A 22,146-nucleotide genomic window follows, 5' to 3' on the forward strand; every position below is an offset into this window, starting at 1 on the left:
ATTCCATGCAGTCGTACAATTCATAATAAATGTCCAAGGGATGGTAATGTGTTAAGCCTTCTAGGATTTGCTAAACATCCTGGGTTGATATTCTTTACCCACTTATTCCCTCGTTTTCCTTGCGTGTCTATTTAGATCAGAGATGGGGAGCCTGAGGCCCTCCAGTTGTTGTTGGACTCCAACTTCCATCAGATCTAGCCAGCATGGCCACTGGCATGGATGATGAGGGTTGTAGTAAAGCAGTATCTGAAAGATTACAGGCTCCTCAATCCTTATTGAAATCGTATACCTGAGGGCTGGGTTTTGGCATTCCTTAGCTTATGCCACATATTGTATTATACCTTGTTTTAGGGGTATACGCTAGATGACTCTTCGTTCATCTAGCTCACTATTGTTTAAACAGGCTGGCAGCAGGTCTCAAAGATTTCAAAAAAGAGACTTTCACATGAGATGGCTGAGACTCGAACCCAACACCATTTGCATGCAAAACATCCACTCTACCACTGAGCTACAGCCCTTTTCCAACTGGGTTCACATATGTGCCCCTAACCCTTTCCAAAAATGTGCAGTTTTATTGCCCCATCAAGCAAATGGAAATGGCAAGAACCTTAGGAGGTTACTAAAAAGCTGAATTGAGATAAGGACTGCACACTAATATCTTCACCATCATCATGAGTTATAGTCCCATCAAGATGAGACAAGGCCCAACACAAAGAGAAATTACATGCATTCACTGCAAATGACCTGTCCAATTTAACTTCACTCACAGACTTAACTGCCTGTTCACTTTTGAAACTGTCTTAATCTGAAGAATCTTAATGCTATTAAAAAACAATCAGGCATTTTAATGCCTTCATTAAAGAGGGAAAGAGATTGCCAAAGTGTAAGATGACGCAAAAACAATTCAAAAACTTTTCCACCAGCAACGGTCATCAGTCACAGTTTGCTAAATTTCCCCAACAATAGTCAAGCCAACCAGAGGGACAGAATAAGTGTAACACTGCAAAACACCTGGAGGGCAGATTGAAGACACTAAAAATGCTACCAAAGGAAAGGCTCTTATTTTGCTGGCGGCAAACACATTTGAAAGTTCAAGTTTGAAATGAACAGCTTCAATGATAAAGTCACAGACTAGACAAAAATTTCTTGTAAAAAGTGTTGCTCTATTTTTAAAGCTAAATTCACAAGTAGTAACCTAGTATCCTAAGCACATACAGTATAACGAAATCCAAAGAACGTTCTTTCCTATTATCTTCACCTTTGTCTCCCCCCCCCCATTGCCTATGTCAAATTGCAAAGTGTTGTTTTTCAGGGCAAGGAATTCTGTTCACATAAACTGTTAGTGAATAATCATAGCACCCCTTAGCTCTCGTGACCTCTCAATTTTTTGAAAATCACACTTCAGTTCTAAGCTTACTGGCTCTTTAGTATTCGCACCATCAACACCAACCGAAAACCCATAGTGGGTATTCTTGCTCAGCTCCTCCTCCTCCTCCTATCACAGCCACAAAACAGTCTATTGGGAATTGCTTGGCGGAGTCCTAACTACCCACCTCCAAACACCTCCATTTGATAAACACTGCTTTACCTAGACAATTAACTTGCCAATGTTTACAATCATTTTCTGGTACAGTATTATTGTTACAATTGCATGAAGCATCGTTTTTCTGCTCCTGAAATACTGATACATCTATTTTGGCATAATCATTCAATTGAAAGGTGATTTCCCCACCCTACCCCCACCAAAAGAAAGATGTTGAATTGTCTCACAATATCTAAGTAAAAATGTCATTCTAGCAAAAGAAGTTAAACCTTTTTTAAGCCTGACCTGAAACATCACATGACAGTAGATCTCATAAGTTTTAGCAGGGTTTACTTCAAGGCAATGATGCTTTGGATTGTTATTATTCTTCCAGACCCACATGATGGACATGGTTTGAACGCATTTGATGCAGCAACCTTGCTAAGGTTAAGTCGGTCTGTTTCTGGTCAGTGCTTAGGTGGGAGACTGTCTGGGTCCTCATGGTCAATTGCAGAGGGGGAAAGTGGAATATTATACCGTAAGTGTAATAAATAGAGTATGCATAGCTGCCAAGTTTTCCCTTTTCTCACGAGGAAGCCTATTCAGCATAAGGGAATTTCCCTTAAAAAAAGGGATAACTTGGCAGCTATGAGTATAGCTATTTTTGGGAGGGGGGAGATGATACTTCAGAGTAAACATGCACAGGATTGTGCTCAGTGATGTGAGTCTTCTAGAAACTTTTCCACCACAAATTAGAGTAATTTGTAAAGCATACTTTTCAATTTGCAGGAGCTAAAGAGTGATCTAATTTAGCATGCTTATTCTACTTGCATTTAGCGAACAACAGTAAACATTTTGAAACTGCCAAGCTTGCTAAATGCTGTATGTGTAACTGGCATCCAATCACTGCTAGTACTGAACAAATAAAACTGAAAGTTTTCCATGGAAAAATAAAGCACTGGAAGATTTTCTGTTCCACATCACTTATTGCCCTGTTAAGGCTATGAGTTGGTTCAATGTCAAAATGATGAGTTCCCAGTTTAATATTAGTTCAGCCATGGGTAGCCTTGAGATGCTCCAATAACTAAGTAAATAATCAACCCCTGTCAATAATATGGTGATAGTATCTGTCTATCCAAAATATCCTTACAACAGCCCTGCGTGTGGAATGCTTTCAGCTCTTGATAAAAAAAAACAGGGTTGTATTCAACTAACTTTTACTCAGAGTAGACCCACTAAAATCAATGGCCATGACTAATTTATATCCATTAATTTCAATGGACTACTGTGAAAGTTAGTGGAATACAGCCCATTGTAAACAAATTACGCTAGGCACATTTGCTCAAAATTAAGTTCCAATATCATCTACTGGACTTGATTATTAGCATGTTTTGTACCAGACTGCAAAAAATTTATGAGACCTGACTGGTCTTTCTGAAGAAATTTGAGAATCAGCTGAAGCTTAGCATCCCCAAGGAGCTTTCCACTGGCCAACGGAAATGCTCGGCAGCACTCACCATGTGAATTCCCCAGGGGAGTGCTCATGAATGTTGCAACTTGGGGGTAGAAACCGAGTAAACATGCCCAGAAGGAGGTGGTGTTGATAGCAGGTTAGGTATTTTGAAGCTTAGGGCACAGGAGCAGGAGAAAAACCAACATCTGATCAATAAGGCACCTGTCAAGGTTGAGAAGAGACCCAAAAGTGGGCAGCTCTGCAAGGGTGCCCAGATTAGATCTAGAATTTAAGACTAAGAAGGCAGCTCTTTGCCAAATCAATGTGAGCTCAGTCTGCTTTGCAATTTATGCTTTTGCATCTATGGAAAATTCACGAGAGACCAAGGTTTATTTGCAAACCCATGGGTTATACAGGTGCATACATAAGGGAGTCAGGACGGGCTGTGTGTCCTCTTATCCAAATGTCTACACAGCAGCAAAACAAGTGTCAAACAATGCACAAAGTGACCCCTGCTACAAAAGGGAACAGAGTGTACGGCACCCCTATAACTGGGTGGGGGCAAATAAATCATCCCAGTATGTGGGGGGGGAGGGGAGGCACGTTGTCGTTCTGCAACAGCATCCTGAATAGCCATTCAGAGGGATGCACTGCCCGTTTATTTGGCCTGCCTGTAGGCATCCCCACAAGACGACACCTTGCCCGACCTCTGGGGCAGGTCAGCAAGGCAGAGATTTGCCAAGGGCAATGCCCGCTCCAACGCCGGAAGGTCTCTAGGGCCACCTTTCCGATCTTCCCGCCCCTAAAGTGAGGAGACAGGACGCGACTGCACTCAGCTGTGGGGGAGAGAGAGAGAGAGGTGCACTGGCACCCTTTTAGTATTCTGACTCCCCCCCCAAATAAAATAAAATGCAACGGGGGTGGGTTGCGAAAGTGGGGAGAGGGCGGAGGCGGGGGGGAGCAAGGCGCAGATATCTCGTCTGGACGTGTAAATCGGTGGGGTGGAGCAAGGAGGCTGCCTGGGTCTGGCGCAGGCTGGTCCCGGGGGCGGGTTGATGATGGCGATGGGCAAGAGGAACGCTGCCCGTGGGTCTGCCCCATAGGGGAGGCCGGCGTGCAGGCAGGGATCCCCCAGCTCCGCAACCCTACGGAGAGCATGCCGTGAACGGACCCTGCCTGGAGCCGCCGCCGGGGCGAAATGGGGTTCTGACTGGCGGCGGAGCTCGGCTGCCCGGGGTCTCCGCTCTCGCGCGCCTGCAACGCGGCTCAGTCTGCCTGCCTGCCTGCCTGCCCGCCCGCCCGCCCGCTTCGTCTCCCTGCCTGCGCGCCTACCCGAGTCTCGGGGAGCCTCCGAGGAGAGGGGCCTGCGCCAGCGATGGGGCCGCGGCTACGCTAGGCCAGGCGCCGAGGGAGGCGCCCCGCGCCAGGCCAGGCCGCGAGCGCCCCGGCCCGATCGCCCGATCGCCCCGCCGGCACTTACCGACACCGTCAGCTCCGCGGTGGGCTCCGTCGCCGCCCGGGCCCGCACAGGCCTCACCCAGCGCCGGGCAGCGGCTGCCTCAACATGGCGGCGGAGGGCGCGGGAGGGGCTGAGCACGGGGCGGGGCCTCGGAGGACGGGCCCACTCGCCCCGGCGGCCTCGCAGTGAGCGGGATGCGGCTGCCGCTAAGGCGGACAAGCGCCCGGGTCGGGCAGGGAGGAGACGGCGGGTGCCTCAGCGGCCGCAGCCTCCGCCGCCTCTCCGGAGCGGCGTCTCTCGGGTTGGGAGTGGAGGCCCGCCCCGACCCCCTGAGCTCTAGGCGCCGCTCGGAGCCGCTCGCCTTCACTCCAACAGCCTCGCCGTTTCTTTTCTTGTACTGTATAATCTTTATTACATTTTCCGTTTTACAATTTCAAATACTCATTTCACATCCTTAAGATATCCATGACTTCCCTTCTTCTCTTTCCATGGTTCATTTTACATACCGTATCATACATCCCTGCATATTTTACAAAAACTATACCAATCGGTTTTCCATTATTACATCCGTCAAAACTTGCCGGTAATTTACACTGCTGAATTTACCTCAACGCTGCCAGCGTTTTCAGTTGTACACAATTATTTCCCATATATTCAATAAACGTTTCCCACTCTTCTTTAAACATATCTTCTTGTTCTCTTAGTCTATCTAAAATAAAAAAAATCCTTCCTGCAGCCTCTTAGAGACCAGCTAAGTTTGTCATTGGTATGAGCTTTCCTGTGCATGCACACTTCTTCAGATACACCGCATCTTAGTCTATATGTTAAGTCTGCAAGTTGTGCATATTCTGTTAACCTAAGTTGCCATTCTTCTTTGGTTGGGATCTCGCTCATTTTCCATTTTGGGGCTGTTATAAGAATTTTAAGGTCTTATATATATAATAGATGTTCATAAATGTACCAAGCAAACACATACAAATATAAAAAAATTCCTTCAGTAGCACCTTAAAGACCAACTAAGTTTTTATTTTGGTATGAGCTTTCGTGTGCATGCACACTTCTTCAGATACACATCAAACAGAAGAGTCAGACCCTTAAGGTGCTACTGAAGGAATTTTTCGACTCAGACCAACCTACCTGTAACATACAAATATGTAAACCACATGTCCGAAACCATCAGAAAAGTCCTGAAACCATTTTCTCTCTTCCAAATTGACCTCAAATATTTCTCTGCAAGGTAGAAGGAAATGGAAAATCTCCCCATTGTCTCTTTCACAAATCCTGTCTCAAGGGCACATTTAAGATATGAATAGGGTGAACCTGTGACCTGGATCCAGGGATTGAGTAGTTATCATAACAGAAGAGTGGCCAGGATGCCCAGGTAATCCAATCAAGTAACCTTTCTGTCGTATTCCGCCCCTTCTCTGATGTATTAAGGGGGTGGTCTTCGGCTACACCCCTTCTGTGATGTAGGTATGATGTATCTGGGTGGTGGTCTTGAGCTAGAGGGTGGGCAATTTCAAAGTCTATATAAGAGCTTGCACACCTTTGTCCTGGGTCCCCCCCTCCTGAGCACCCTGTTGCAACAGCTTTAATAAAGATCAGGCTTACTAGCTGCTTTGCTTCTCAATATTCTCTGGTTGTCTCTGTTATTTTCTCCTACCAATAGAGAACCTACAAAAGGACTCTATATGGGCTCTTGGGTACCCCATAAGGGAAAAGGAGCAGTTTTTCCCTCATAACAGGACTAACAAAACACGGGCCACAGTTGTTGCATAGATAAATAACCTTTTCTGACACCTGGGGAATTTCAGTCTGAATTCTCCCCAACAGAAAGGACTCTGGGTTTTGGGGGAAAGTAATTTTAAACATATTTTTTTCCAATTCATTATAGATCATTTCCCAATACTCTTACCCTTTTACATGTCCACCACATGTGGAAAAATGTTCCCTCTGCCTCTTTACACCTCCACAAACCTCACTATTTCTGGCCTTTCTTGTTATTTGCAATAATAAGCCCTGAAAGGCACCGAAAGCAATTAATGACTTTGCTTATAATAGCATTTATGTTGTTGGTTAGTCGTTTAGTCATGTCCGACTCTTCGTGACCCCATGAACCATAGCATGCCAGGCACTCCTGTTATAAATAGCATTTATAACCCACCTTAAAAGGAGGGGGGGGAACCAGCCTTCCCCAGCGTGGCTTTCAAATGTTATAGGAACAGGTTTATTTATGTTCTTCTTCCCAGGGGTTCAGGGTGGTAGACATAATTTATTTCATTGTTGTTTCTTCTCTTCATTATTTCCCTCATGCTATTTATTTGCTTCTTCCTCCAAGCTGTTCAGGTCCTGCTTTTTGATCCTCATAACACTCCTGCGAGGTAGGGTTTTTTTGCCAGCTCCAAAGTGACCTCCCCATGACTTCATACATCTCTTCTTCCTCCAAGCAGTTCAGGTCCTGCTTTTTGAGCCTCATAACACCCCTGTGAGGTGGGGTGGGTGGGTTGCTTTTTGCCAGCACCAAAATGACCTCCCCGGGGCGCAAACCTGGGCAGTGTCTGTGGAGGTTCTAGGCTGCCCAGATGACTTGCTGATGTATCCCCAAGGAAAGCAGAGCAATGCCTTTGGCACCAGCTTGCTGCAGGAATTGCCAGAATGTGGCTTCTTTGGCAATTCCTCGTAGCCGAGTAAGATTGTCTTCCATGAACACGGTTTTAACAGTAAGTGACTGCAGAGGCCAATTCTGGATCCACACGTCCTTCCTTTCACACATAGCTGCCAAGTTCTCCCTTTTTTTAAGGGAAATTCCCTTATGCTGAATAGGCTTCCTCGCGAGAAAAGGGAAAACTTGGTAGCTATGCTTCCACAGTGGGGACATAGGTTTCCGGACGGGAGTTGATCATGGTGAGGGTTTGCCAAAAGTGCCTTCCTCTTGGGACATTTCTCCCTTTTGTCCCGAGTTCAAGTGTCTTCAAAGGCCATGACGCACTTGCAGGCCATTGTTTCCCAGTTGTTGGTGTTTATATTACATTTTTTAAGATTTGCCTTGAGGTCATCTTTAAACCTCTTTTGTTGTCCACCGGTATTTCGCTTTCCATTTTTAAGTTGGGAATAGTGTAGTTGCTTCAGAAGGTGATAATCAGGCATCCACACAACATGACCAGTCCAACAAAGCTGATGTTGAAGAATCATTGCTTAGACACTAGTGATCTTTGCGGCTTCCAGTACACTGGCATTAGTTCGCCTGTCTTCCCAAGTGATGCCTGTCTTCCCAAGAAGGAGGCATGTAGGCACCATTCAACCATCTTGGGGACTCAACTCCAGATTTGGGTAGGTAGGGTTTCCTCTTAGCCTTTTCTTCGCCAAAGATGTCCTGCAAGGCAGTACAGTGGTACCTCGACTTACTAAGGCGATCCGTTCCGCGGCACTCTTCGGAAGTTGAATCCTTTGTAAGTCAAAGCGTCCATTTTGCACATGCGCAAAGCACGATTTTGCGCATGCGCAGCAGACACACGCACGGCGAAAATACTTCTGGGTTAGCAGACTTCGGAAGTCTAAACCTTCGGAAGTCGAGGCATTCATAAGTCGAGGTACCATTGTAGCCTGAAATATACCGTATTTTCCCGTGTATAAGACCACCCCCCCAATGTCAAAAAATTAGGGGGCGTCTTATACATGGATACATCTCTCTCCCCCACCCCCATTTTCTTAAATCTGAGTCCCCCAAAATAGGGGACGTCTTATACATGAGGGCATGTTGTAGATGGGGAAATATGGTAATTGCCAGGTGTGTGTGTGTGTGTGTGTGTGTGTGTGTGTGTGTGTGTGTGTGTGTAGTTCCCCTCACATGCGGAAGACATATTTTGTGTATGAATCAAGTATGCTTGGGACCTGGATCCAAGAACTAAAGTATTTGCCATCTCAAAAGATTGTGGTACCTTGGTTCCCAAACCTAATGTGTTCCAGAAGTCTGTTCCAAAACCAAAGCATTCTAAAAACCAAGGCGTGCTTTCCCATAAAAAGTAACACAAAATAGATTAATCCATTCCAGACTTTTAAAAACAACCCCCAAAATAGCAATTTAACATGAATTTTACTGTCTAATGAGAGCCAGTGTGGTGTAGTGATTAAGAGCGGTAGACTTGTAATCTGGGGAACCAGGTTCGCGTCTCCGCTCCTCCATATGCAGCTGCTGGGTAACCTTGGGCTAGTCATACTTCTCTGAAGTCTCTCAGCCCCACTCACCTCACAGAGTGTTTGTTGTGGGAGAGGAAGGGAAAGGAGAATGTTAGCTGCTTGGAGACTCCTTAAAGGTAAAGGTAAAGGGACCCCTGACCATTAGGTCCACTTGTGACTGACTCTGGGGTTGTAGCGCTCATCTCGCGTTATTGTCCGACGGAGCCGGCGTAAAGCTTCCAAGTCATGTGGCCAGCATGACAAAGCCACTTCTGGCGTACCACACTTCCCTATTTATCTACTTGCACTTTGATGTGCTTTTGAACTGCTAGGTTGGCAGGAGCTGGGACAGAGCAACGGGAGCTCACCCCGTCACGGGGATTTGAACCGCCAACCCTCTGATTGGCAAGCCCTAGGCTCTGTGGTTTAACCCACAGCACCACCCGCATCCCTTGCAACTCTCATGAGGGTAGTGATAAAGTGGGATATCAAATCCAAACTCCTCCTCCTCCTCCTCCTCCTCCTCCTCCTCTTCTTCTTCTTCTTCATTGATCTATAAAATTAAAGCAATAATCAATATACTGTACTATAAAATAAAAAAGACAGTATTGTGGATGATAAAAACTAAAATTATTATGTTTTATTACGTGCACTGATGTACGCATTGTTTGGATGGGGGGGGGGGCTTTTATCCATTTCTGCAGTTACACAATCAATCATTAGCTGAAATGGGTTCCACACAGTCACAAAAACGAAGTCACAAGCCACAGTCACAAGTCAGTCCCATAAAATGAAGAACGAGTCACAGTCAAAATAATGAAAAAGCCACACAAACAAAAACACCATTTTTAAATAGCAAAAACAAAAGCTTCAAATATCACCTCTGTGTTGCGTGGGTCCTCGGGACTCCACAGCCGACAGACTCAACAGGAAGCCTCTGATTATAAGCGGGGGACTCAATTTACAAATGGAACACACTTAACAGGAAGCAGAACATGTTCAGCTTCCAAGGCAATGTTCACAAACCCATAAGGAAGGTGGCAGAAGCACCTTTACAGGAACATTTTTACCTGGAGCCAAAAGGTGTATAATGAAGGTGCCAGGTGAGCCTCCCTATTAGTATTAGTTTCTGGTTAGTGTTAGTATCTAGAAGGGAGTTTATATAAGCAGTGGTGGCTTTATGTGCTCAAAGTTCATGGAGTTTGGAGTTCTTACTCATATGTGAAGCCCACTAAAGCACTTCTGGATTTCAGTTTTGTTTCCACATTTTGATCTGCAGGTCTCCATGAAAAATCCAGTTGTCAGTTCAAATTACAACAGGTTCCAGTAAATTCATGTTGTTATCAGTTGTGATGAGTGATTTTAAGTAAACCCCCCCCCCTGTGTTTATAGTGCATAGTTTTGTAGTTTTAAAGGATTCGTAAATATACCTTTTACTAAAAAAAATCCTTCGGTAGCACCTTAAAGACCAACTAAGTTTTTATTTTGGTATGAGCTTTTGTGTGCATGCACACTTCAACAGATACACTGAAACAGAAGTAACCAGACCCTTATGTATATTCAGAGGGTGGGGGTGGGGGTGATGGGAATGGGTGATGGGCTGATAGGAGTGGTAAACCTGTTGATGACTGTTATCGACTGTTAATGACTGCAATTGGTCTTGCGGGGGGGGGAGCAAGGGCTGAGGTGCTAAGGAAAGCTTGATCATGTATAATGAGATAAGAATCCTATGTCTCTGTTCATTCCAGGTGGCTCCATGGTTTTAAGCTTGCTAATGAGTTGCAATTCAGCAACTTCTCTTTCCAGTCTGTTTCTGAAATTTTTCTGTAATAAAACAGCGGCTTTGAGATCTTGTATAGAATGTCCTGGGAGATTGAAGTGTTCTCCTACTGGTTTCTCTGTCTTGTGATTCCTGATGTCAGATTTATGTCCATTTATCCTTTGGCGTAGGGTTTGGCCTGCTTGTCCAATATAGAGAGCTGAAGGGCACTGTTGTCATTTGATGGCATACACAATGTTAGAAGATGAGCAATTAAAAAATAAAAACTTAGTTGGTTTTTAAGGTGCTACTGAAGGAATTTTTTTATTTTGTTTCGACTCAGACCAACACGGCTACCTACCTGTAACTATACCTTTTACTGTTGGGAATGACACAACCCCATTCTTCTTTGTAGGATTTGTGTCTGAATAAAAGATGCTTCAGATAAAGTGGGACAGATCAGGGACTGAGCGGAGGCAGCCAAGGGTCAGATTTAACAGAACAGGCAGTTCCCCAAAAGTTTCATAAGAAGATGAAATCAATAATCTAAACCCAAGGTCCAGCGAGAAACCAAAGTCCGGACATCGCAGTCCAAAGGAAGCAACAGGGAAGAAACAGACAAGAACTTGGAGTTGAAACAACTGACAATCAGACCCTCAGTATATTTGGGTTTGGTTTTTTTCTTTCCTCATATAGGGCTGTCAATCAATCCAAGTAGAGATGTTGCAGAGCAGAACTGGAAGTGATTTACCGACTGGTATACAACCAGGTTTCATTCAATAATAGAATCATATGAAAATGATTGCATACCCTCCAACATTTCACAGACAAAAATTCCAAATTAGGTCACACATGTAACATTCCAGTTGACTCTTTAAACAATATCCCACAACCATTTTGCATGTGTATATTCCCTTGCACCTTGGCTCAAAAAGCTTGTTTTTTTTTCCTGAAAAGGCGAAGTAGTAAGTGCTGTAATATACAGATACAGTGGTGCCTCGCTAGACGAATTTAATTCATTCCACGGGTCTATTCTTATAACGAAAAATTCGTCTAGCGAATCCCATAGGAATGCATTGAATTTTTATTTATTTATTTTTAAAAATGCCCACAGGAACGCATTAATTGAATTTCAATGCATTCCTATGAGAAACCGCAATTTGCTAGACGAATTTTTCATAAAATGAATTCGTCTAGCGAGGCAACCTCCGCTAGAAAAATCCTTTCTTTCAGCGTTAATTTCGTCTTACAGGGCGTTCGTTAAGCGAGGCACCACTGTCCTTAAAAGGGTTAACCTTATTTATTAATAATAATTCATAAAAATGCAACTGAGAGAACTCAAGTTATATATGCAGTATACTAATGTAATCAATATTATGAATAGAAGGGGACATTTTTAGTACCCCCCATGCAGTTACATTTTGGCGGAACCAAATGAAGCAGCAGATGGTTCTCCAGTGACATGAACTGATTTCTCTTTTGCCGGGAAGTTGCCTGCTATAACTCCTACAGCTGGAGCACCTTGCAAAAGCTGGGTAGTCTGCGGCTGTCTCACAGCATGCCACATGCTTTTCTCTATATTGTTTAATATCAATCCTAAAATATTAAATCAGATAAATACTTTTGGCCTTTCTGCAGCAGAAGGAAAAAGCATTCTTTTAACTATCTGCTCAAATGCCATCATTTTCACTGAAAATGCTAATGGGATTATGTAAAAGGTTATTTCATTCATTTCAGACCAGGGGCACATTGACACACTGATGATGTCTTTTGTTTGTGCCTTGTTAATGACTTCTTTTATCTCCAAGAACCTCAGGCCTTGAAGAGCAGGCTTGGCATCTTTGCTACCCGAAGCCTCTCACTTCAACCATCTCCCTAACTTGTCAAGTAGTTTTGGAAAAGATGTAATGGGCATTAATGAGTGTCAGGAAGGAAGTGTAGATATAGCACAGTGGAGAAAGTTTTCTGAATCAGCTGTCTTTTCTCCATTCCGCTTGCACAGACATTCAAGAAGATCAAGTGGGAAGATGGGTCAGAAACCCAAATAATCTTCCTGGGGGCATCACTGCTGAGCTGGAAAGCTCAAGTCTGAGTTAAACACCAGCCATTCGTGCTTGTGTTTCATGTTCATGCTTCAGGGGCAAACTTAAATCCGTGCGGCACCTTCCATAGGGGGTTTGCAAGCTTCATTTAGGTGATCTGCAGTGTGTGTGTGAAGAACATGGGGAGCAACCGTCGTGAACAGCAGGTGAAGACAATCCCATATTAATATTGATTTTCCATTGTATTCTGATTGCTTCTTGTATTTCTTATATTGCATCTTATTGTTGCATTTTACATTTTATTCCATGGACTTCAAATTGTAATGTAATAAAATGCAATATAAAAGAAATAAGAGAAGCAATCAGAATACAATGGAAAATCATGCAGCCTCTAGCACAGTGCTACCCCCACCTCTTCTTTCCTGATGCAGAAGGAAATGTCATTTTGTGGTTCTCCCCAGGTGCCAAAATATATAGGGCCAGCCCTGTGTGGAAGACCTCTGTTTGACACCCTAGAGAGCTGCTACTAGTCAGAGCATCCAAGACTGGGCTCAGCAGACCAATACTGTGTGTGACCTGCTTTAAGGCCGCTTCCAATGTTCTTAAATTACATTCTGTAAAAGGGGCTGCCATCTGTGCAAGGATCCACAGACCTCTAAGAGCAGCCAAATATTTGGGCTGCAGAGCAGAGGGAGGGAAGGGAAGCAGGGTTACTACATCAGTTCTGCTGAGAGACCAGCAGCCTTTAGCTTTTCCTCAACAGTGGCCCTACCTGCGCTATACAGGTAAAGCACCATTATGCCACTTTAATAAAGAGAGAGGCAGCGACAAAGAAAGAGAGAACTGCAGAGTAGCCACAGCGATACTGAGCACAGGGCTCTGCTTGCAAGACCTGCTGTCATTTCCACAACCACCAGCTGAGGTCAGCACCTGTTAATGCTTCAGGCTGAAAACCAGCCCTTGCAAAGGCTCTAAAAAACTCATTGCCTAAAGCAGGCATAGGAAAACTCCGGCCCTCCAGATGTTTGGGACTACAATTCCCATTATCCCTGACCACTGGTCCTGTTAGCTAGGGATGATGGGAATTGTAGTCGCAAACATCTGGAGGGCCGGAGTTTGCCTATGTCTGGCCTAAAGGTTCAGTCTGGCCATTACCATTGTGCTTGAATTCAAGCCTCTCCCTTAGGATCCATTAAATAATAATAATAAATAATACAAGACGAAGCGACTCACGGAATGAATTACTTTCGTCTTGCGAGGCACCACTGTAATAATAATAATAAATAATAATTTTATTATTTATACCCTGCCCATCTGGCTGGGTTTCCCCAGCCACTCTGGGCAGCTTACAGCACATAAAAAATTGTAAAACATTGAGGCATTAAAATTTTCCCGATACAGGGTTGACTCCAGGTGTCTTCTAGAAGTCAGATAGTTGTTTATTCCCTTGACATCTGATGGGAGGGGGTTCTACAGCGCAGGCACCACTACCAAGAAGGCCCTCTGCCTGGTTCCCTGTAACCTCACTTCTCAAAGTGAGAGAACCGCCAGAAGGCCTTTGGAGCTGGACCTCAGTGTCCGGGCAGAACAACAGGGATGGAGACGCTCCTTCAGGTATGCTGGACCGAGGCCGTTTAGGGCTTTAAAGGTCAACACCAACACTTTTAATTGTGCTCAGAATTCCCTGTCATTGTCCCAAGTGGATTTCAGTGAGGAGGTTAGGTCATGTTAGGTTCTGAATTTCATGGGTTTCTAAGACACCCTACACCCCCCCTTTTAGATGATGAGGTGCATTATTTCAAAATGCCGCAAGCCAGTCCTGTTACATTGGGGGGGGTCCCGAGCCCCTCTGCTGAGTGAACCCCTGGCTGTCTGCCCCAGGGTCTTCCTCTGATGGCACCACGGCCCTAAAGCACATCAACCACTCACATGTGTAAAACCCTCTCTAGGAGATGCTATTTGCATTTTGTTAAAAACCTTCTTGTTAAATGTATGTCTACTTTGACGTTCGGAACGCTGCTTGCCAAATTCACGTGAGGATTCAGCTTGCAGCCTAGTCCTCGATGGCAAGTAACATTCTTGCTGGCGCCGCTATAGTCGTATACATGAATAAATTTCTATACAGTTTGGGTTAGAGCCCCGTGTTATCGGTTTCACCCAGAGCCGTAGCTAGGTGATCTTGCGCCCCTGGCAGAACCATCCAGTTTGCACCCCCTTGTTGTTGTTTAGTCGTGTCCGACTCTTCGTGACCCCATGGACCATAGAACGCCAGGCACTCCTGTCTTCCACTGCCTCCCGCAGTTTGGTCAAACTCATGTTCGTAGCTTCGAGAACACTGTCCAACCATCTCGTCCTCTGTTGTCCCCTTCTCCTAGTGCCCTCAATCTTTCCCAACATCAGGGTCTTTTCCAGGGAGTCTTCTCTTCTCATGAGGTGGCCAAAGTATTGGAGCCTCAGCTTCACGATCTGTCCTTCCAGTGAGCGCTCAGGGCCGATTTCCTTCAGAATGGATAGGTTTGATCTTCTTGCAGTCCATGGGACTCTCAAGAGTCTCCTCCAGCACCATAATTCAAAAGCATCAATTCTTCGGCGATCAGCCTTCTTTATGGTCCAGCTCTCACTTCCATACATCACTACTGGGAAAACCATAGCTTTAACTATATGGACCTTTGTAGGCAAGGTGATGTCTCTGCTTTTCTCCCAAGAAGCAGGCGTCTTTTAATTTCGTGACTAGCCACAGACAAATTACTGGTAGCTTTTCTTTCCACCTCTCCTCCAACCCCCCCTCCACCCATTCAATTCCTCATGCACTAATCAATATATTTATTTATAGACATATTTATGGACATATTTTTTAGCCAATTTTGCTCCCCCCTCACCTGCGCCTCTGACAGGGGTCTATTTCACCACCTAGCTACAGCCCTGTTTGCACCGCCACCTTATAAATCAGCATGTGCAGATTGCATGCAAAACCCGTCAGCCACTTTTTTTTTTGCAGGGTGTATCACCCAAGAAAAAGAACAAGCATTTCCATTTTGGCCATGCATCAGTGGGCCCCCCACCCGCCCCAAGGTTGCTCCCCAGGTTTCGACACCCAGGACCGAGACCTGATTTAGGTTTGATGAGGCCCTAAGCTACTGAAGGTAAAGTGACCCTTTATATGTCCAGCTGTCCTTTGTCAACAAAAAAATTGTTGCTGTTTTTTATGTTGAATATTTGCTATATATTTATGGACCTAATAGGTATCTAAAGACATTTGCACATAACAAAATATGTTTTTTATCAAAGTAATTGTTGAACTGAAATACAGTTAAGAAGTATATCAATAGTGAAATACAATTAAGAAGAAGTATATTAATAGTGAAATAATTATTAAGCTCTAACTTAAAATGATATTTTATTCATAACAAACTTAATAATGCAAACACATTGGCATTTGGCAATAACAAAAGTTCCTTTAGAAACACAGTTCACAAAGACTCATAAGCTAGTCTCTAAAAACTTGCTATAACATGAAACAATAACAGGTGATATATGTTGCAAACTACTAATAATTATAAATAGCTTTATCAATATAAAATTAAGTGTTGTCACCTGTACAATGCTATTGTAGTTGATGCAAGCAGGCGGGGCCCATTACTTACATCATAGGAGCCTACACAACACAAGACAAAACAAAGCACTGTTGCTGTATGTAGGTTTTATTTCATTTGTGTGTTCCCCCCCTATATTTTGGAAATGTACACCCAGTTTTCTTTTCCTTTAATTTTTTTTTGGGGGGCCAGGCCGCCCCACACGTTATACTGTAGCTTGTTTAGCTTATACGTAAACCCGGCACTGCGCCAGGACAGCCGTGCCGTCGGCTCCGTCTCGCAGCAAGCTGACAGCGAGCTGCCTTGCGCTGGGGCCCCGACGGGCAGGGAGAGCGCCGGGCGCGGGTCCGCCCCGCTGTCTCTGAGTGACAGCCCCATGTGCGGACGACTATAAATAGCAGGTTCGGCGGCCCGCCGCGCGTGATTGACGGCTGCCTCCCTGCGCGGCGTCGAAGCGGACTGCGAGCCGCCCGGGACCCCCGCGCGCCCAGCCACCAGCTCCCCACTTTTCCCGGCCAGGAGAGACCGAGCGTCGCTCTTCGCTGCGGGGCAGATGGGCTCCAGGCGGAGGCCCCTGGGCCGCTCTTATTCGGGCAACGGCCCTTACAGCCCCGGCCAGGGCAGCGACGGCGAGGACAACGGGCCCCTGGTGGAGCATCGGCCCGAGCGGCGCAGCTATTTCCTGAACGTGCGCCCGGAGAACAGGTACGCGACGTCGGGGCGGGGGGGGGATCGGTGCCCTGGAGGGAGATGTGGGGTGCTGTTGGCATCCAGGCCCGGAGGTGGGGTGAGGGGTCGGGGTAGGGGAAAGGTGGAGGCACCTTGTGATTACGTCGGGGGGCATTCCTCCCGGCCAGGCGGAACGAAACAGATGGGCGTCAAGCGCTTTTCTTTCGTGTTGGGAAGCGAATTGATGCTCGGGGGAGAGACTGCGGATGGTCAGAGGGGTGGGCTCGTCGAAATAAGGGAGAGGGAACCTGTGGAACTCTTTGCCACCAGATGTAGGGAGCGGGCCGCTCGCTCAGAGGGCTTGGAAAGGAGGAGAGGTCGGCCGGCGGCAACTGCCGTGGCAGTCCTTCCATGGAGCCTCGACGTCCAGTGGCAGCCTATCTCATAGGATCAGGCGACCTGACTGGGGCATGAAATCGGGGAGGGCAGTTTCCTACGCGTCTGGTTTGTGGGCCTCTCGGAGGGAACCTTTGGTTCTCTGGATGCTGGACTCCAACTCTCATCAGCCTGGCCCGTGGACCCAGGGATAATGGGAGGTGTATTCCAGCACCCTTCCTCAGCCCTGGGCTACAGATGGACCTGATCCAGCAGCGCTCTTCTTGCCTTATGTACTTATTAAAGTGCCAGAGGTATTTACATTGTGCGCAGATTTCAGCGTCGGGCCTTGCTTCCCTCCCCTCTCCGCATTGGAAGTATAAATGAAGGGAAAGGTCGGTGCCTTGGAGAATGTGCAAAATGCACAACCACAAGTAAACAACGCACGCACAAATCTACAGTTTCGTGGATAGTTCTGTGAGGCTATAAACCGCCTCCTCGAGGCCGGCGAAGGGATAAAGCAGATGATTTTTTCTGGGCTTTTGGGTGCAGTGGTGAACTTGGCCAATGGACCAGGAGGAGGAGGAGGAGGAGGGAGGAAGCTGTTTTATTACAGCAATTTCCTAGAGGTCTGCTTCGTTCCCTGCTGCTAGCAAAAGAACCTAGTTGATCAGCGGGCGCGATGCGCTTGGCATTCTCGCTGGCCTTGAGGGATACCCAGGAGGAGAGGAGGAAGAGAAGAATCGGCTGGGAGGACAGAGAGCAGCCAGGGCAAGCCAAGGCTTGCAGAGGCGATTTTTCCCAGGGCATTTGGAATTGGCTCTGCACCAGCTGCCAAGTGCTTATTATTAAGCTGCCGGCCAGTAATGGAAGCTCTATGTATACTGTACAAGTAAAGGGGCTGATTCAGGGAACTCTCTCTTCCCCTCTCTTTATTTTTATTTATTAGGATTTTCAGTTTCATGCATTTCAATAATTTTACAATCATTTCAATATTTCAAAACTCGACCCTCCCTCTTTCTGCAGTTACTTAAATTTGTTTTTTTAATATTTTCTACATACCCAAATTAATTTACTCATTTAGTCATCCACTTTAAATATATATTCTTATAAAACTGCAGGTTAATATAAAAATCCTGTCAATGTCCTTATCTGTTTACAGTTTATTTGTAAATATTCCATAAACAATTTCCATCCTTTTATAATAAGTTTGTCATCTTGATTTCTTATTTTTCCGGTAAGTTTAGCCATTTCTGCATATTCCATAAGTTTTTATATCCATTCTTCTTTTGCTGGGACTTCTTCTTTCCATTTTTGGGCAAGTAACATTATTGCCACTGTAGTCACATACATGAATAAATTTCTATACACTTTGCGTAGTTCTGTCCCTATAATTCCCAAGAGGAAAGCTTTTGGTTTTTTGGGTTTTTTTACAAACTTTATTTTAAACATCTTTTTCAATTCATTATATATCATTTCCCAGTAAGGTATAACCTTACTACAAGACCACCAAATATGACAAAAAGAACCTTCTTTCTCTTTATATTTCCAGAACTTATTTGATTTGGATTTATACATTTTTGCCAATTTACTCAGTGTTAGGTACCATCGATATATAATTTTCATATAATTTTTTCTTAGACCGTAGCATGCTGTAAATTTTATATCCATATTCCACAATTATTCCCATGCTTCCATATCTATATTATGACCAATATCTATGGCCCAGTGTGTATCATTGAGGATTTTACTTGCTCATCCTATGTCTCCCATTCCAGTAATATCTTTTACATTTTAGACAGCACTTTTACATTCCATTCCAACAGAGCTCTCTCCAGTTGTGATATTTGTTCCCTGAACCCTCGTATCCTATCTTTCTTAAATACTTTGTTCAAATGATGATATTGTATCTTCCCCTCTTTTTAAGCAAGAATTGTGTACTACAGTACTTAATCAGTGAAGTAAAACTCAAAATGGTTTTCATAAAATAGTATGAAATATTCATTTAAAAAGATAGCAATTGAAAACTTTAAAAAGACTTTAAAAATGGTTGGCACAACAAAATGATCAAACTCAAGTTTTAGAAGCACGTATACATAAGTAGAACTAAATAGCTGGGTTTAGGCTTCCCGAAACAAAAAATGTACTGTATTTAGCAGGCATTGAAAAGCAGTACAGTGAAGGTGTAGACAGGGATTTCCAGAGAAATCCGTGCCACACTAAAATATTGCGTTCTTGTGAGTGTGGAACATGTGGCACTTTGCAGTTCATGCTTGCATAAGAAGTCTTAGCTTAGCCATCCTCCCTTGTAGTGACTCAACCTAAGGAGTGAGCCAGTGAGTCATCCTTGTGGACTCTTAGCAACTTTTGAGATCACTGAAGTGGTTTTTGAACTTCGGAGAACACAGAAATCGATGCCAGCCCGCAGTCCTGATTTCTCATCATTGCTGACCATTTTTCTTATGTGAGCAACTATTGACATTTCCGAGAGTTTCTGGACTGACAATGGCACACAGTCTTGGGAGCAGTGTGCTGTGTTTCCTAGTGCTTGGATCAGTTACTGAAAGAGCTGTTTTAAGACTGTAATCCTATACCAAGTTACGTTGGAATAAGCCACATTGACTTTTGAGTAGACCTATATACGTGAAGCTGAGGCTCCAATACTTTGGCCACCTCATGAGAAGAGAAGAATCCTTGGAAAAGACCCTGATGTTGGGAAAGATTGAGGGCACTAGGAGAAGGGGATGACAGAGGACGAGATGGTTGGACAGTGTTCTCGAAGTTACGAACATGAGTTTGACCAAACTGCGGGAGGCAGTGCAAGACAGGAGTGCGTGGCGTGCTATGGTCCATGGGGTCACAAAGAGTCGGACACAACTAAACGACTAAACAACAACAACAATATAAGATTTGCCCTGTGAGGCTGTGCTCGGGACAGCAAGACTACAAACTGAGCACGTCTGAGCAGGGATGGGGAAGCAGAATGGCAAATGGTGAAGGATGATTAGATCTGTGAGTCCTGCTCTGCCCGGAGGACTATCACCTGAGTCAATGGACATTTGGATTACAAAAATCCGGGGCAGCTTTGGCGTTTGGTGACTTAATCAGGTGACTGCAACTGGCGAGTCCAACCTGGAACTCTCCATGTATTGTTGAACTACGACTCCCATCAGCCCAGCCAGCAGGGATGAAGTCTGGACTTTTGGCAGCAGCCTCGTTCAGTACACCAAGTCTAGCATACATATAGAGGATTTAGCACAATGGCACCTGTTTTTATAGAGGAGTTCGTGGATTTAATTGCACCACTTAAAAACAACAAAGCCCCTGGCATAGATTATATTCCACCAGAACTTTTGAAGAACCAGAACTTTTGAAGAACTTTTGAAGAACAACATTGGCCCCCTTAATGGCATTAATATTCTCCTATATTGATTTAACAGGCTTATTTCCTGATTGTTGGGTTGAGGCGATAATTATTCCAACCTGCAAGAAGGGGCCCCACGTCGGACCCGGCGAACTACAGACCCATCAGCCTTCTACCCATACCCAGCAAATTATATGCTGAACATCTCTATATCAAATTAACCAGCTGGATGGATTCTGAGGCTATATTGGCGGAGGAGCAAGCATAGCTGCCAAGTTTTCCCTTTTCTCACGAGGAAGCCTATTCAGCATAAGGGAATTTCCCTTAAAAAAAGGGATAACTTGGTAGCTATGGGAGCAAGCTGGATTCAGACAAGGCAGATCGACCACAGATCATTGTTTTGTTTTAGCACACCTCATTGACAAATATGCCAAGAAAACTTGTGGGGTGTTATATGCTGCCTTCATTGATTTGAAGGCCGCTTTTGACTCAATTTCACGAGTAAGACTCTGGGCCAAATTGAACACATCTAGGCAAAAGGCTATTATTTCTGATCAACGGTTTATATAAAGATACTAAGCTGCATGTAAGATGAGTTGTCAATGGGCAACTCATTGGCCCAATTCCAGTCACTAAAGGGGTTAAGCAAGGCTGCATTCTAGCCCCAGCCTTATTTAACCTATATATCAACGACATGATTAAATGTCTAACATCCCCGGAATTTCATGCTCCCAATTTGGCTGCAAAACAAATTTCAGCGCTCCTATATGCGGACGATGCGGTTCTCCTATCGCGAACAAAAATAGGCCTAAAAAGGTTGCTAGGAGAATTTTCAGCATACTGCAGGAGAGAGCAGTTGGTAGTTAACTAGCAGAAAACTAAAGTTATGGTTTTCGCAAGGAAACACAGACCACATAGCTGGAGAATGGATAATCAGCCAATCTAACAGGTTAAAGCCTTTAAATATCTGGGCATTGTCTTTCAGTCAACAGGGTCATGGGCCGCACACCAAAAATGTGCCAATGAAAAAGCAACTCAAAGCGCCAAGACAGGGGCGGAGCAAGCGGGGGTGGGGGGCGGTCTGCCCCGGGTACCGCCTTGGAGGGGGTGTCACTCGGGGCCACGCCCCCGCCCCTTGCCTCTGCACGGCAGCCTCCGGGGGGGGGGGGAAGCTGCAGGTGCGCCGGCCGAGCGATTGGGTGCCGTGTGGGTGCCTGCTGGAGGGGGGGTGGCACTCGGGGCCCTGCCCCGCCCCACAATCGGCACTTGAGCCTGGACGCTCCGTTTAGAAGTCGGGGCGCGATCCCCCTGTGACTTCTAAACAGAGCCTAAACGGAGCGTCCAGGGTCAGGTGCCGATCTTATAGATTCCAAACATGGACTGCCACACATTCTCTGGGTTCTGTTGATTCACCCCTAGGTCTAGATGTCTATAGATAAAGAGCTGCTTCAGATATTATGGCATTCTTCCCTAAAGGCCCCCCCCCCCAAGTGTAGCAAATGATTTTTCAGCACTCATGTTGACTGTCATCGGTAGTAATCAAGGGTGATGTAGCGAAGCCCTGAATTCAAATCCCCATTTCCCCATACAGCTCATTGTGTGGTCTTGGGCCTGTTATAATACCCCAGCCTAACTTACCCGGCAGGGTTGTTGACGGTGCGTATGCTGCTGCGAGCTAATTGGATATTGTAGGGCAGGATAGCGATGCAATAAATGTTCCTACATGAAACATGT

The 22,146-nt window shown here is 45.2% G+C and overlaps 2 protein-coding genes across 2 annotated transcripts in view; one reads left to right on the top strand and one right to left on the bottom strand.

The window, feature by feature from the left end:
- ZNF592 (zinc finger protein 592) overlaps nucleotides 1-4,566 on the bottom strand; it is a 51,393-nt gene extending 46,827 nt beyond the window's left edge. The window contains exon 1 of the mRNA XM_035130763.3: nucleotides 4,456-4,566. The gene's annotated coding sequence lies outside the window, so the exon portion shown is untranslated. The remainder of the gene's footprint in view (nucleotides 1-4,455) is intronic.
- Nucleotides 4,567-16,430: 11,864 nt separating this feature from the next.
- Nucleotides 16,431-22,146, top strand: part of ALPK3 (alpha kinase 3) — a 67,996-nt gene continuing 62,280 nt past the window's right edge. Inside the window, 1 exon segment of the mRNA XM_088657302.1 lies at nucleotides 16,431-16,709. Coding sequence (XP_088513428.1) covers nucleotides 16,558-16,709 — 152 coding nt within the window. The 5' untranslated portion in view covers nucleotides 16,431-16,557.

Source organism: Zootoca vivipara, chromosome 13 (genome assembly GCF_965207765.1).
Source record: "Zootoca vivipara chromosome 13, rZooViv2.hap1.1, whole genome shotgun sequence".
NCBI classification, from domain to species: Eukaryota; Metazoa; Chordata; class Lepidosauria; order Squamata; family Lacertidae; genus Zootoca; species Zootoca vivipara.